This window comes from Alosa sapidissima, chromosome 15 (genome assembly GCF_018492685.1).
Source record: "Alosa sapidissima isolate fAloSap1 chromosome 15, fAloSap1.pri, whole genome shotgun sequence".
In the NCBI taxonomy this organism is placed as follows: Eukaryota; Metazoa; Chordata; class Actinopteri; order Clupeiformes; family Clupeidae; genus Alosa; species Alosa sapidissima.
The window spans coordinates 22,656,131-22,670,441 of NC_055971.1; the positions used below are offsets into that span (position 1 = coordinate 22,656,131).

The 14,311-nt window shown below is 43.2% G+C and overlaps 1 protein-coding gene across 1 annotated transcript in view; it reads left to right on the forward strand.

Moving 5' to 3' along the window:
- The window catches only part of pcsk7 (proprotein convertase subtilisin/kexin type 7), a 30,026-nt gene that overhangs the window by 1,658 nt on the left and 14,057 nt on the right, over positions 1-14,311 (forward strand). The window contains exons 2-10 of the mRNA XM_042064163.1: positions 690-1,156; positions 2,483-2,617; positions 4,652-4,817; positions 5,037-5,127; positions 5,440-5,494; positions 7,990-8,128; positions 8,469-8,569; positions 13,388-13,555; positions 14,128-14,235. Of these exons, the coding sequence (XP_041920097.1) occupies positions 740-1,156; positions 2,483-2,617; positions 4,652-4,817; positions 5,037-5,127; positions 5,440-5,494; positions 7,990-8,128; positions 8,469-8,569; positions 13,388-13,555; positions 14,128-14,235 (1,380 nt within the window). The 5' untranslated portion in view covers positions 690-739. The remainder of the gene's footprint in view (positions 1-689; positions 1,157-2,482; positions 2,618-4,651; positions 4,818-5,036; positions 5,128-5,439; positions 5,495-7,989; positions 8,129-8,468; positions 8,570-13,387; positions 13,556-14,127; positions 14,236-14,311) is intronic.

The following is a 14,311-nucleotide window of genomic DNA, read 5'->3' on the forward strand; positions in this document are numbered from 1 at the left end:
AAACATGTAGAAAGCACTTAAGAAGCACTTAGGAAAGGGTCCCCACAACACAAGCCTATATGATTGATTATTGAAATGCCTGGGAAAGTGTCTTACACCCAAAACCCATGCACCCAAGTAGCGATAGTCAGCAAAATCATGACATTGATACCAACTAATGTCATACACATTATTTTTATTGTAAACATGGAGTTTCCATCAATATGATTTATTGCCTTTCTGACAAGGGCTCTGATTGGTTCGTAAACATGTCAGTCACCTGTCAAGGGGACAAATCCCCGATTTGTGATTGGATATGTTACGTGGGCTATAAGAAGTAGGAGGCCCCCGAACCCGCTTCTAGCATAAAAGACGAAACCTCGCAGCTCAGACTTCAGATTGTGCACACCTTTTCATGGGAATGGGTTATCTGCAGATACCCTGATTCACTCTACTGCTCAGTGGTACTTGGTTAGACTTTGTCAAGCTGTGTCCCCGTTTTGGTACTTGTGAATTAAACTTTGTGTTTTTTTTCCACAATGTACACTTAAAGTCAGATTGAAGTTGAGTTTCAGGTTGCTTCTGTAAAATTTCACCCTAGTATGAATGTGTTCCTCATTGTCTGCAACTTCTTCTTTTCTGTCTTGACCTCCATTTTACAAACTCTGCTAAAATCTGACTTTCCTGCTGGTGTTCTCTCTCTCCACCAGGCTGCAGTTCTGATGTGGAGCGCCAGTGTTGAAGTCCCGTGCTTATTGCCATGGCATCATCCCCATCTTTCCCCCTCCTCCTCTTCTTCTCCCCCCTGATCCTCCTGACCGTTCACCCTCTGCACACCCCACCTCCGCCCCCCTCCTGCGGCCCGGGACAGTCGTGGGCAGTGCGGTTGCACGCGCGCCTGAACGAGGAAGGGCATGACATGGACGAGCTGGCACACCTGGTGGCGGTTGACGCCGGCTTAGAGAACCGCGGACAGATCGGGCAGCTGGCGGGGCACTACCTGTTGTGTCGGGGGGCCGAGGAGGAGGGCCAGAGAGACACCAGGGGGGCCAGCGCTGCAGGGCAGGCCCTGGCTGACCACCCGTACGTGGCCTGGCACTCTCAGGAGCTCCTCCTCAGCCGGTCGAAGAGGAGCGTGGCGTTCAACGATCCCAAGTATCCCAAACAGTGGCATCTGGTGAGTAAAGGTGCCCTGGGAGCAGTGAGGGGTAACATTCCAGAATACTGTAGAGGGTTAACAAATTTTGAGTGCACAGCCCCATTCATAAGCTTCATTCACCCGTCGCTTGTCGCCACAAAAGTTTAAATTATTATAACTTTTAAACTTTCGGACAGCATCGCGATTTGCTATTTCGCCTGTAATCACCGAATTACATTCAAATTATATAGTCTCTTGTCTTTGAGTATGTTCACTTTAAGTAAAGTGCATGCTCGACGATTATACAAAGCCATCAATGGGGCTTTGATACTATGAGTCACCATGGCAACTGGCGAGAGAACAAGGTCATCCTACTTCACTTCACTTGACTTCTGATTCATGTTTATGGTGAGTATGAGCACATTTTCAGAGAAAAAGAGGAACATAAATGTACTATTTAACACACTGCTGTAATAATCAGGCTCATTATTTGTATTATCATTATAATGGAGACCTTGATAATGGGCTAAGCCCGAAACGTTTGTTTTCCAGTTTTGTCCTGAGACTCATTGTTAAAATCTCGGTTCCCAATACAAATTGTATGAGTATCAAGCCCTTGAGTGCGCCTCTGTTCTTTCTATTGTATTATCATTACACAGCAGCTGTGCTGTGTTCATCACAAAGAACCATGCAATATGCATGGTTACACTTTAAGGTGTTTGATTCTAAGTGCCAGAAATGTGAGATTGAACTAGGCTTGCAGTGAAATGAGTGACAATGAGTTGTGATTAAGTAACACTGAAAGACACTTGAGTACCAAAACAAGTATGTTGATAAAGGGTGTGGTGGTAGTGTAGTGGCTAAGTTGCATGCAGTAGCTTGAAAAGTCGTGATTTTACTCCCAGCTATCGCTGTTGGGCCCTTGAGCATGGCACATAACCGTGGAATACTCCAGGGAGTCTGGTCCTGCAATTTAATGCTTTGGATAAAAGTGGCAGCCAAATAAAGAAAGATAAAGGCAAAAGACTTTTTGCGCCAAGTGTATCACTATTTATTAAAATGACTTCTGCCAATATTTTCCACCCCAACAAAATACAAAGCATTTTCAATTTCCCCAGCATAAGTATCCCCAAAACAAAGCTTAAATTGTTGCTATAAATAAATACTATAGCTATTTATACTAAATAGTATATAATTCAATAGTATAGCTATAGTTTGCATAGCTACTACACTAACATTATGTAGACATTCACCACAAAAAACATTAGTCAATCATCATGCAACAATTCCAATGTTCTGTTTTCTGTCGTGTTTTCCAAAATCATCGTTATTCCTCAGTTCTTAATTGCTCTCTATTTTGCACAGCACAATGAGCTCCGAGCGGGCATGGACATCAACGTGACCGGAGTCTGGGAGCACAACATCACAGGGGCAGGAGTCACCGTGGTGGTCGTCGACGACGGCGTCCAACACACACTGGCAGATATTCAGCCTAACTACGTAAGTACATCAGCTGTTACGTGTTGTTGGAAACCAAGCTGGGTTCTCTATCAGGTTGTTGTGCATTATTATATGTGTCCTTTATTGCTGTTGTCCATTATTGTATGTGTTCATTTTTTATATTTAAGACCTTAAAATATATTAAATAGATAGTGATAGATATATAGATAGATAGAGATACTTTATTTATCCAGAAGAAAATTAAGGAATGTCTGGAATAGGAGGACAGACATTAAATTGGATCTGGAGCAGAATGATTGTTGTTCAGCTTATATTCAGACCTGTACCTGTATATTAGCTGCGCATTTTGACATCAAAAGTAAGCTGGTTTTATAAGTTTGACCTGGTGCACAGTTGGCTTGCCAATGAGCTTCGAGCCAGCTGAGAAGTGTTCGACCAATCACAGTGCAGGATTCATTTCCCTTGCTTTCATCCATTAAAGGTACATTATGCAAGATTTTCACCTTTACGAAGCCAATTTGATGGTAGACAAACTTGTAATAGGCAAATCGTTCACCTAGCATAGCTATACAGCATATGGAGCGAGTCCCTATCGAGAAAACCAGCCATGCAACTTCCAAGAGCGGCGGCCCGCCAAATCTCACGAGAATCGTGAAACATTACCTTGTCAGTAGATGTAGCTCTTTGGAGAGTTTTTTGGAGAGATTTTGCCTGTTGTTAATCCTTCACCTCCACAACAAAAGCATTTGCATTGTGTACAGGGGGGATAAGTCGTTGCTATTTACAATAGCAGTGTAACATATAAATACATTGCGACTCTAGAGGAAGCTCTGCAGTCGCCAAAAATACCTAAACCTGCATTGTATGCCTTTAACTAAAAAACATTAGCAAGTGGGAATGATAGAATGTGTAGCCTAATGCCACAAGTCAACACCAGCATTGTTGACCTCTCAGTCCCCCTCTTCATTCTGAATGTCTGATTTCTGAAGTGAAGACCATTCATGAGCTCATGAGTGTGAAAAATGATTAAGAGATTAAGAATTAAGTTAATGTTATGTATTTATTTGCAAGCTAGTTTGGTTGTTCATAAACTGACAAAGGAAGTTACATTAACCGTGTAGGATAATGCAGGTGGTAAAAGTAACTTTACATAGAAACCTCACTAGCCTGTTTATAACATCAACTAAAGGCTAGCCTACTCGGAGAGCGTAGACTTTTGCAAATGCCAATATCTCACAATGTTACTCAAAGTGAAACTATACTGTACGTCATGGTTCATTGTTTCCCCTAGAATTTTTTCCAGCAGCGGTGGTGTAAGTTATAGGAAGCTAGGGGGGTCTGATGGTATATAACCTTGAAAGAAATACCGCTGCTGAATACATAGTAGGGGAAACACTGTGGTTGTAGAGCCAGTAGTTTTTTAACGTTGCATACAAACAGACAAACTGCGCCGAAAAGTAATTATTTCAGCTAAACCTGTTGGCCTAATCATAATTAGGAGTGCATGTGCTGCAGAAATTCGTAGAATGTTAGTGTGACTTCCCCACCATGCGTTGTATACAGTCTGCAATGCTGATATTATAGCCTGCTTAAACATGTGTAATTTGCAATTTAGAGCAATATATGTATTGATAAACGTGTTAAGTGCATTAAAAGGTACAACATTATGGCAAAAAGCTACTTGCTATAAATTCAGAATAGAAAAAGAAACATGTGCTCATCTGATGTTATGAAGGACAGGTCTATCAAGAAGATTTTTCAAAGAACAGAATTTTTCAGGTAGACATTTGTAGTTATATACTACTGTATTTTTTTCAGGTATGCTCTCAACTTGAATTTTTATTTCTGACATTAATAAGTCAACTATTTAAAAATATGAGTCTGTTTTTCTAACGTTATTCAAAACATAAGTCATACTTTCCTATTTGGCAATCTGTTTTATTATACCCGCCTATCCCACAACAATAAAAATTTCTGCAACTGGTATTTTTACCTTTAGAGGTCTTCAAAAGGTCTTAAAAGTCATTAAATTATTACTTTAATATTTGTTTTTGTTTTTTATGTTTTTTTAAGAGCCCTGAAGGCAGCTATGACTTGAACTCAAATGACCCTGATCCTATGCCCCATCCTGATGCTCGGAGCGACAATCACCACGGCACTCGCTGCGCTGGTGAAATTGCAGCCGTGTCCAACAATAGTTTCTGTGCTGTGGGTGTTGCTTACGGCAGCAGAGTTGCAGGTGTGTTAATGTGTGAATACCACAATCATATAGTTTTTCAGCTCAGCACAAAGATTTGAGCCTGCATTTGATTTTACAGAATTTGATCAGTGATGTTTAAATGTAAAACAGTACTGTAAAAGTAGTCCATAATTTGTATTTGACATAAGTGTAGCCAGAGATTTCCAGGAGTTTGCGGTCATATGATGTAAATAAATGAGTGTACCCTCTTTGTTTCAGGAATCAGAGTGTTGGATGGACCACTAACCGATAGTATGGAGGCTGTAGCTTTTAACAAACACTATCAGGTCAACGATGTCTACAGCTGCAGGTAACCAAAGAGAGTTCAGGACACTTCAATGGCAGCACGGCATCATGATAATAGACATTTCAGATGTCTTGTGTAATGCGTAGACCCAGACTATACACAAAGCAGGGTTTTCATGCACTGTGTCTTAATTCAGACTGGGTGGGGGGTGAGTTGTATGACATTTTGAAAATAGGTGATTGTATGTGGTGATTTTGAAGATCTTAGGTTCAGACACAGGAATTTCCCTTGCACGTGGTGAGGTGCTTGCGGTGGTCTTAAGTTGTTCTCTGTGAAGGAGTTTGTCACGTATGTGCGCTCTTTTTCCTCCCGTAGCTGGGGGCCCGATGATGACGGGAGAACTGTTGATGGACCACATCCTTTGGGCAAGGTTGGCACACACACACACACACACACACACATATACACACACCACACACACATATACACACACCGCACACACACACATAAACACACACCACACACACATATACACACGTATACACACACACACACACACACACACATATATATATATATATATATATATATATACACACACATATATATACACACACACACACACACATATATATATATATATATATATATATATATATATATATATACATACACACACACATACCCACATACAAGCACTTATTTAATGCTTTGTGAAGTAGTGCAAGTGACTGTTTGCGCTAAAGATCATGCCAGAACTGACTGGATTGAAAGAAAGTGAATACAATCGCCTCGACATTCTTCTGCAGGCTTTTGTGGTGTTGCCCTGATCCCTGTCTGGTCGCGTATTGTTGTTGTGCATTACTATATGTATTCATTTTTTTTTTTTTTTTTTTAAACGAGGCAGCTGACTGTGAAAGCAGCTTAGAGGGATGTATGACTCATGAGCGACACTGTGCACTGTGTAAGTGGCCTTACCTGCTCATAGAGGTGCAGCTTGTCTGTTTGTCGGTGTTTAGTCTTCCACTCCTTCACACCTTTTTTCACTGGGTGCGAGGTGTGACGCCCAGACATGTTTGTCTGTTTTGCTGTTGTGAGTTTTGCCAAGTAAAGGCCCTGCACTGCAGAAATGTTGTTAATCAGGAGAGTCGACAAGTCATGCCTATTCACAATTGCCCTCGGGCAGTCAGCAAATCTGTACCTCCTTGCTCATCCAGCAGAGAGCAGTGTCTCACAGATCCAGAGGGATTTGAGAACATGGCCTTGATTATGGATCTGCAGAATTCCCATGTAGGTGCAGACGATTCCTTTGGCTGGATATTTAGTAAAAAGGAATGTGTGCTTCTCAGTGCTTGACTGGTATTTGCTGACCACTAAAATCTGTTGAATCCATCTGCTTGAATTCTCAGCAGCCCTGTCTTGTAGCCCTGTACTTGTAGTCCTGTCTTGTAGCTCTGTTTTTGATCTAAAACAGTCTTGTTCAAGATCACCCAGATAAGGCAGCAATATAATTATATACACATGTGGTCACACTTGCCTCTAAACAGGCCTATTTGACCACATCTGCATGACTCAGTTCTGCTTTCTCTCGTTTCCTCACTGGTGCTCCTTCAGTGATCTGAAGATGTCCATTGTCCAGACTCTCATTTTCTGAGAACACTGCCGCGTGCCGTGTGTTTGTCGTCCAGGCTCTCAGAAAGTGAACAAGAAGATTCTAGAAGGCCATAGTCAAGGCTTTTTCAATCATTCATTGGAGTGGAGTGGAGTAGGAGTAGGAGAGGGAGGAAAGCATCAGTCTCTGAAGGCTAGGAGTCCTTGGAGGCAGCTCTCCTCCTGTAGTGCTCTTGTTCCACTCTCTCTCTTCTCTGTCTTGGCACAGTCGGTGGAAACTTCAGTAAAAGAGAAATAGCCATTATAGCTGCGTGTCTCTGAGGTCCAATAAACAGGGGCCCATGTTAGAGCAGCGCAGAGCAGCGCACCACACAGGGATGTTGGTGGACAAGGGGCATGAGCCGAAGCAGTCGGAAAGAATCCCGAGTGTTTTAGTGTTTTGTTGGGATCGTTTTGTCGTATGATTGTTTTCGTTCATTCTCTATGGAATAGTTAATAATGTCCTTATGAGACCCTGCCAATTCTGTGTTGTGCTTTTTTTAATAGTGCATTTGAGGCTAAGAAAATGATTGGTTGGTAATTATCATTTATTCAACATTGACATCACCGACATTCTGTCTTCTGTGCTTTCCCTATTTGTCTCAGAAGTCTAGAAGTCTGCTTTGCAATATCCTCCTGTTTTAAGTCTTTGTGCTCCAGATTTTAGTGGTGTACTGTTTAAGTAACAGTGAGACCTCCACTGAAGTGAAAAACATTCCTGTCTGCGTTGTCAAAACTCGTGCTGGACAAGCTGGTGAGGAAAGCTGCCTGCGTTGATGGCAATGAGCCGGAGTCCATAACATCAGTGGCAGGGAAAAGGACCCTCAACAAGCTGCTGTCCGTCATTGACATTGATGGTCACCTATTGCATTCTGCATTGCATTCACCAGGCAGGAAATCATGGTCAGAGACTCCTGTCACATGTCCTGTCTTTTGTTCCGTGAGCTATTCAGCTCTTTAATTCAACACAGAAATGGTGGGGTGAAATTGGCTATTGGGCTGGACACACTGCCTCTCTGCCCCTACCTTGCCAAACCACATTGAGTCACACCTCTCACAAGGCCTAGCCTCTAGCCTCTACACACAATCTGTTTTGGTCTTTGTGTGATTTAAGCCTTTAAGCCTTCCACAGCTGTGATTTCATAGTTATTGTTTTTATTTATGTGAAGGTCTATTTCCTTGTTTTACATGTCACATAATGTGTAAGCTACTGGATACTAAAAGTTCTTTCTCTCTCTATCTTTCTATCTCTTCTCTACTTCTGTGTCCCTCTAGGCGGCACTGCAACATGGCGTGATCGCTGGCAGGAGAGGCTTTGGCAGCATTTTTGTTGTTGCCAGTGGCAACGGGGGCCAGTACAATGACAACTGCAACTATGATGGCTACGCTAATTCCATCTACACTGTTACTATTGGTGAGAACCACATCAAGCCCAGCAGGGCCACTAGCTAATCTCCTCAGACATCCTGCGTGTTTTACCATAGATCAATGTCACGCCACTGTGTTTCTGTCTGCGCACACTAAGTATAGCTACTGAGAAGTGTAAACACAAAATGTGTATTTTTGGGTATAGTGCGTCTGTTAGAATTACTGTTTGAGTCGGTACATGTGGGTTTCAGAGAGAAGGATTTAGTCATGTTAATTCACCCTGAGTAAACCACCTCTTTTATGTCTGTGTATGATGTATTCTTGGGAGAGTGTTGTAATTGTGTGTGTGTGTGTGTGTGTGTGTGTGTGTGTGTTGTGTGTTTCAGGAGCAGTGGATGAGTATGGGCGGATGCCCTTCTATGCGGAGGAGTGTGCGTCCATGCTGGCAGTCACCTTCAGCAGCGGAGGCAGATCACTACGCAGCATTGTGAGTCTGCAGAATCACACACACACACACACACACATACACACAGATGCACACACGTAGTCACACATACTCACACTCATGGGTATGCATTGTCATGTACACAAATACAAACCTTCACAGTCAACGATTAGCATCACACTTTTTGCAAGTTTGGAATATTTTTGCATTTGTATATCACTTTTAATATATCCTGCCTGAACTAGACACACACACACACACACACACACACACACACACACACACACACACACACACACACACACACACACACACACACACACACACACACACTCTCCTTTAAATATATTCATTAAACAGGCCATATCCAGTGGCCAGTGGTAGGGGACATTGTGGGGAACATGTGAACGCTACAGCGCTCACCAGGCTTTGTTTGCCCCTGTTTGCTGCCATCTCCTTGGTGACTTGGTTTTGCAGAGTGATGTCAGCTCATTGCGCATAGAACTCCGCTGTGGTTTTCTTAGCCGCCACAGCTCACCAGAACCTCAGCTGGCCTCTCCAGCAGAATGGGTATTTGGGGTTTCATCTCTTCCCTCTTTCTCTCCCTCTCCATTAGCAGAGCTGACCCAGCCTCTCTCTCTCTCTCTCTCTCTCTCTCTCTCTCTCTCTCTCTCTGTCCTCTCTCTCTCTCTCTCTCTCTCTCTCTGTCCTCTCTCTCTCTCTCTCTCTCTCTCTCTCTCTGTCCTCTCTCTGTCCTCTCTCTCTCTCCCTCTCTCTCTCTCTGTCCTGGCACGACCACGCCTGCCACCGGCTTGATGCTGAGCAGAGAGTCCTCACCACATGTTCTTTTGCCGTGTGTGTGTGTGCATGCATGCCTTCTACAGCTGGCTGGATGAAGCTAGCGGATTATCTAAAAAAATGTGTGTAGGATCTGTGTACTGTAGGTCCACAGGCAGAAAACACAGATGGACTTCTGAGCTTCTGAAAAGGCCATATGTGCTGTTGAGTGACTGATGAGCGCTCGTCACCAGCTTGTGAAAACGCTGTGGATTTTGCGAGGCCTCTCTTTAGTTGAGCCCTGTAATTTATAGGCAACCATGAGAGAGGATCATGCAATGAAGTTTAACCATCTGCACATCTACATTTGTGCGTGTGATCCTTTCTTGAGTGCTTATGCATCTTAGCAGCCTACAAGTAGAATAAACTGCAGTTAAAGCAAATGGTTGTGGAAGGAGACCACATTAGTGGACGGACGCAGGGTTGCACTGACCAAAGCACGAGCTGTAATCTGAAGTCAGGTGCTAAGATTAAGCTGTGCTATAAAGGATTGTTTGTGCGTTTTTATAATTGGCACGTATGCACCATCATGAAGGTTCATGAAGGTACATCGTGGAAAAGACGGAACTGCTCTGACCATTCGATTCTCAAGGAAGCATGACTCAGTTGCGGACCTGGCCATTCACTCTCAGACCTTAGTGGTCCGTTTGCAACATAACACCTGTTTGCCAACACAAAGCTATCTGCATAGTGCTTAAATATCTCATTAAGGTTTATGCTCCAAGTTGCCATTTGGAGCAATTTTGTTACGATTTGGAAATCAGTTTCAATAGACCTCTGAAGTTCACCTACAAAAAAGCTGCCATCTTTAAGATCCGGTATCTTTCAATTATTCCTATGGGAAAATAACATGGGAGTTTTGAATTATCGCACCTGTTAAACTCTCGTGGGGACGGAAAAGTCTGAAATGCAGACGTTTTGCTCAACACACTTTTGTCCTCTGCCCTCAAGTGGCTCCTGTGATCTTCAGTACGTTATGACAGAAAACGTTTTTGCTACCCCAGAGCTAACTTGCAATGCAACTTGCCATAGGTAGTTTCAATTAACACCTGGATCTCCTTATATGGGCAAAGATGGCAGCTTTGGTTCTTTTTTGTAGGCTAACTTCAGAGGTCTATAGGAGGATGTCCAGATAGACCTGCAGGGCAAATTCAAATGTGCCAACAGGTTCTTCTGGGTTCACCTAGGCTAGGCACAGGCAGCTCTAGGCACAGTGCCCACGTACCCTCTCATTTTGCCCAACCGTGTAGACTTGTCCACTACAATACCAAGGCACTAACTGAGCCCTCCCAACGGACTAGAAAGTATGATGAGAACAACGTGCCTATGGCATCTCTGCAGCTGTCCATGTGTACACTAATCAGGGCCTAATATATCCACATGCAGTCAAGCATAATGATTAAAAACCACCTGTGTGGCTGCACAGCATATCACCTTCCCGTAAACTGTCGGGGATGTTGTGACATGTTTTAAGAATACAGCAGACGATGCACATCTTTATCCATATCGATTAATGCACACCCATCAAATGATGACCTGTTACCTCAAGTACCGCCATCTTCCATTGGCTGGAGTGACCTGTTCAGGTTCACAGGAGTCTGGGCCATTAGGTCTGTTTCCCATCACCGTGAATATGGACTGGTGATTGGCCAGAGAATAAAGGCGAAAGAAAACGAAAATGCGATTTGATCAAGATCAGAAAAAAAAAAATCGGCCTCAGTATGGTAAATCAAGACAGGGCTATGCAGACTAAACAAAGGCCCTTGCTGGTTGTGTCTGTTGGAACAGACGTCCAATCAAATAGCCTCCGGATCTGACCCATGCTATACATACATACTCCATCTCTGCAGCGTGTGTGACCTGTCGGGCGCACAGCAGCCAAAAGCAACTTTCCCTCAACTCTCCCGCACACATGCTATTGAAAGCTCCTTCCTCAGCTGCATGCCTTTCTAAGAATGGATCTATTTCTCCTTCCAAGGTGTTAGCACTTTTCCATTTTTAGACGGTATATGCACATACCAGACTAATTCTGGGGTTATAGATAGCGGAATTGAAAGCCTTGAGTCTCGTTAACAATGACGAGAAACAAATCAGTTGTAAAAAATTGTTCTCATATGACTTTCCCCCTCAGACACCCCCTGGGCACACGGTGAAACCTCACCCTCTGTTTTCTTTCTTGTTGGGTTTATGAAGTTACATAGCAATAAAATAAAATACCAGCCCACTTGATACTATGCAGCACTCATTCCAAGTGTGTGAGAACTCACCCATTACAGGAAGGAGATGAATGGGAGTGAATAAGAATGTTATGGCTGGCTGTCTGTCTGGTTGGAGTGAAAGGATGTCCAGCTTCAGGTTTATATTTTATTGGCATATCAGTACCACATTACTACTTTCAAACTAGAGTGGCTTGAAGCCAATGGTTCATAGTCCAGCACAGTGGACTCCATAGAGAGCATTCCTTTTGTCATAGAACAACAATGCTGTGGCGTTTTTAAGAATGAAGTTTCTGTTGATGGTGTAGTTTCTATGAGAGCAGAAATGAAAGCCATTCTTCTTCCTGGTGCTCTGCATATGGCCCCTGTGACGCTCAGGAGAACCCCACAGAGGGAGCGCCTCTCCACCACAGCAGCGCAGGCAGCAGCACCGTAGTAATCCGTCAAGAAGAGGAACCGCATCTGCGGAATGAAGGAAATGAAATAACACGGAATGAGAAGAAATGAAAAGAAGGTTAAAAATGGAGCAGGGGGAAGAATGGTGGCCTTGTGTCAGGTCTCCCCTCTCCCACAGAGTTCATGTTTATTTGGCAGTTTATCAGTGTGGCTGTTCTCCATGCTCCCTCTTTATCAGTCTCTCACTCTCCCTCCCTCTCTTTCTTTCTTTCTTTCTTTCTTTCTTTCTTTCTTTCTTTCTACCTCTCACACCCTTTAATTTGAACACATAGTGAACATCTTATCTTTATCTTTGTTTTGTGTTTCTGTGTTTCTTCTGTCTGTCCATCTTTTTTTGTCTTGCTTTTTTCTCTTTGCCCCCCCCCCCCCCCCCCCCCCCCCCCTCCCTCGCATGTACTCAGGCTCTGCACACAGTCACCCTCTCTTCCACATCCTCATGGTTATTCTCTGGAAGAGTAAAAATACAGGAAATAAATTCACTGCCGAGTATCATGACATTTGCGCCTAGAGGCTGGAGTCTGGATATGCAATTTGGGATAAAAGTCGTCTGGATGCTGTTCAAGGCTCTTACTAGGCACTGTACATTACTGTATGTCAGCTGGCTGTGTCTGCAGTATATCTTGCACATGCACCGATATACTTGGTTCTACGTTGAGATGAATGTCTGTTAGTGCTCATGTTGACAGAGGTGACACAAGAGCTGACCATTTTTAATTGGCTCACTCATTCATTCTGTCACTCTCTCACCTCAAGGTGGTGTGTGGTGAGTGTTCTGGCACATAATGGCTGCCGTGCATCACCCTAGTGGGTGCTACACATTGGTGGTGGTTAATGCAGTTCCCCCTTCCCTGTAAAGCACTTAAAAACCTGCTTATCTAATCAAGTGTTATTAATCTTATATTAAAATAAAAAATGTAGTTGGTACTGTGGTATTGTTTTTAGTATAAATAGACGTACTTAGTGCTTTCTCGTAAGATCCTTTTGACTTAGTTTAATAGAGTTTGACTTATTGTCAAACTCTATTACTTATTAACTTATTATTAACTTTTTAACTTTTTTTTACTTATTATTAACTTATGATGTCTTACAAAGATGTCTTATCAAGACAAATTTGCTTAACAAGCTGTTAGCCAAATGTGCAATTAAGTGAAATGATTTCTCTTGAAGTCTCTTTATACTAAAAACAATACCAGCTAGATTTTTTTATCGTAATATAAGATTAATAATACTTAGTTAGACAAACAGTTTTTGCAGTGAGTGCTTATTGTGCCTTGATTAAGTGAGTGCTATTAAAATTGTGGTTGTTGATGTTGTTGTTGTTGCTGCTTATGTTTATGTTTATGTTGTCTAGGTGACGTCGGACTGGTCTATGCAGGATGGCACGGGCTGCACTGATGCCCACACGGGCACCTCGGCCGCGGCTCCACTGGCGGCGGGCATGATTGCGCTGATGCTGCAGGTGCGCGCCTGTCTCACCTGGAGGGACGTGCAGCACATCATTGCCTACACGGCCACCCAGGTATAGCTGCGTCACCAGCAGGCCACATCAGGAACAGCTGTGCACACAAGCGCATACAACCTCATGATCATATTCATTCATTAAAGGTTGTATCAGCGATAGCGGGGATACGTCACTTCTGTTGATGTTCAAACAAAGCAGACCGCTAGCTTGCTACTCCCTCTCTCTCCCTCCCTCCCGTGCAATTAAAACTCTCCTAATCTCGTTGGTTATTGGTTGAAACACTTTATTTTGCCTTTGAGTGGGTTGCCAACCCTTGTTGGTAGCAATTGTTTTTGTGTGCAGATCTCAGAGCCTAAGCTGCCTACAGAGAAGCATATTTTGACGACCTGCTTATGGGGCTGACAGCTAGCGGATCGTTAGGAAAGATTAGATGAATGTGATCATTTATGTTTGGGCCTTTTTTGGGCCTAAAATTGCTGATACAACCTTTAACTCTTCATCTCAGATGCTAATTAAGAAATAGCTAACCAGCAAAAAGATTAACAGAACAACATTCCAGAATCTGATCTTAATGCCTAGGAATTGTCATGTGAAAATGACCCTGTGTGTGTGTGTTTGTGTTTATTTAGTACACTGATAAATTGGCTAATTGGGAGACTAACGGTGCTGGGTTCCACCACAGCCATCAGCACGGCTTTGGCCTCCTCAACGCCTGGAGGCTCGTCAACGCTGCCAAGGTATCCCAGACAGAACGCGCACACATGGAACTTACTGTGCTCTCACTTCACCACTGTTTAACTTTAGCGCAAGTCT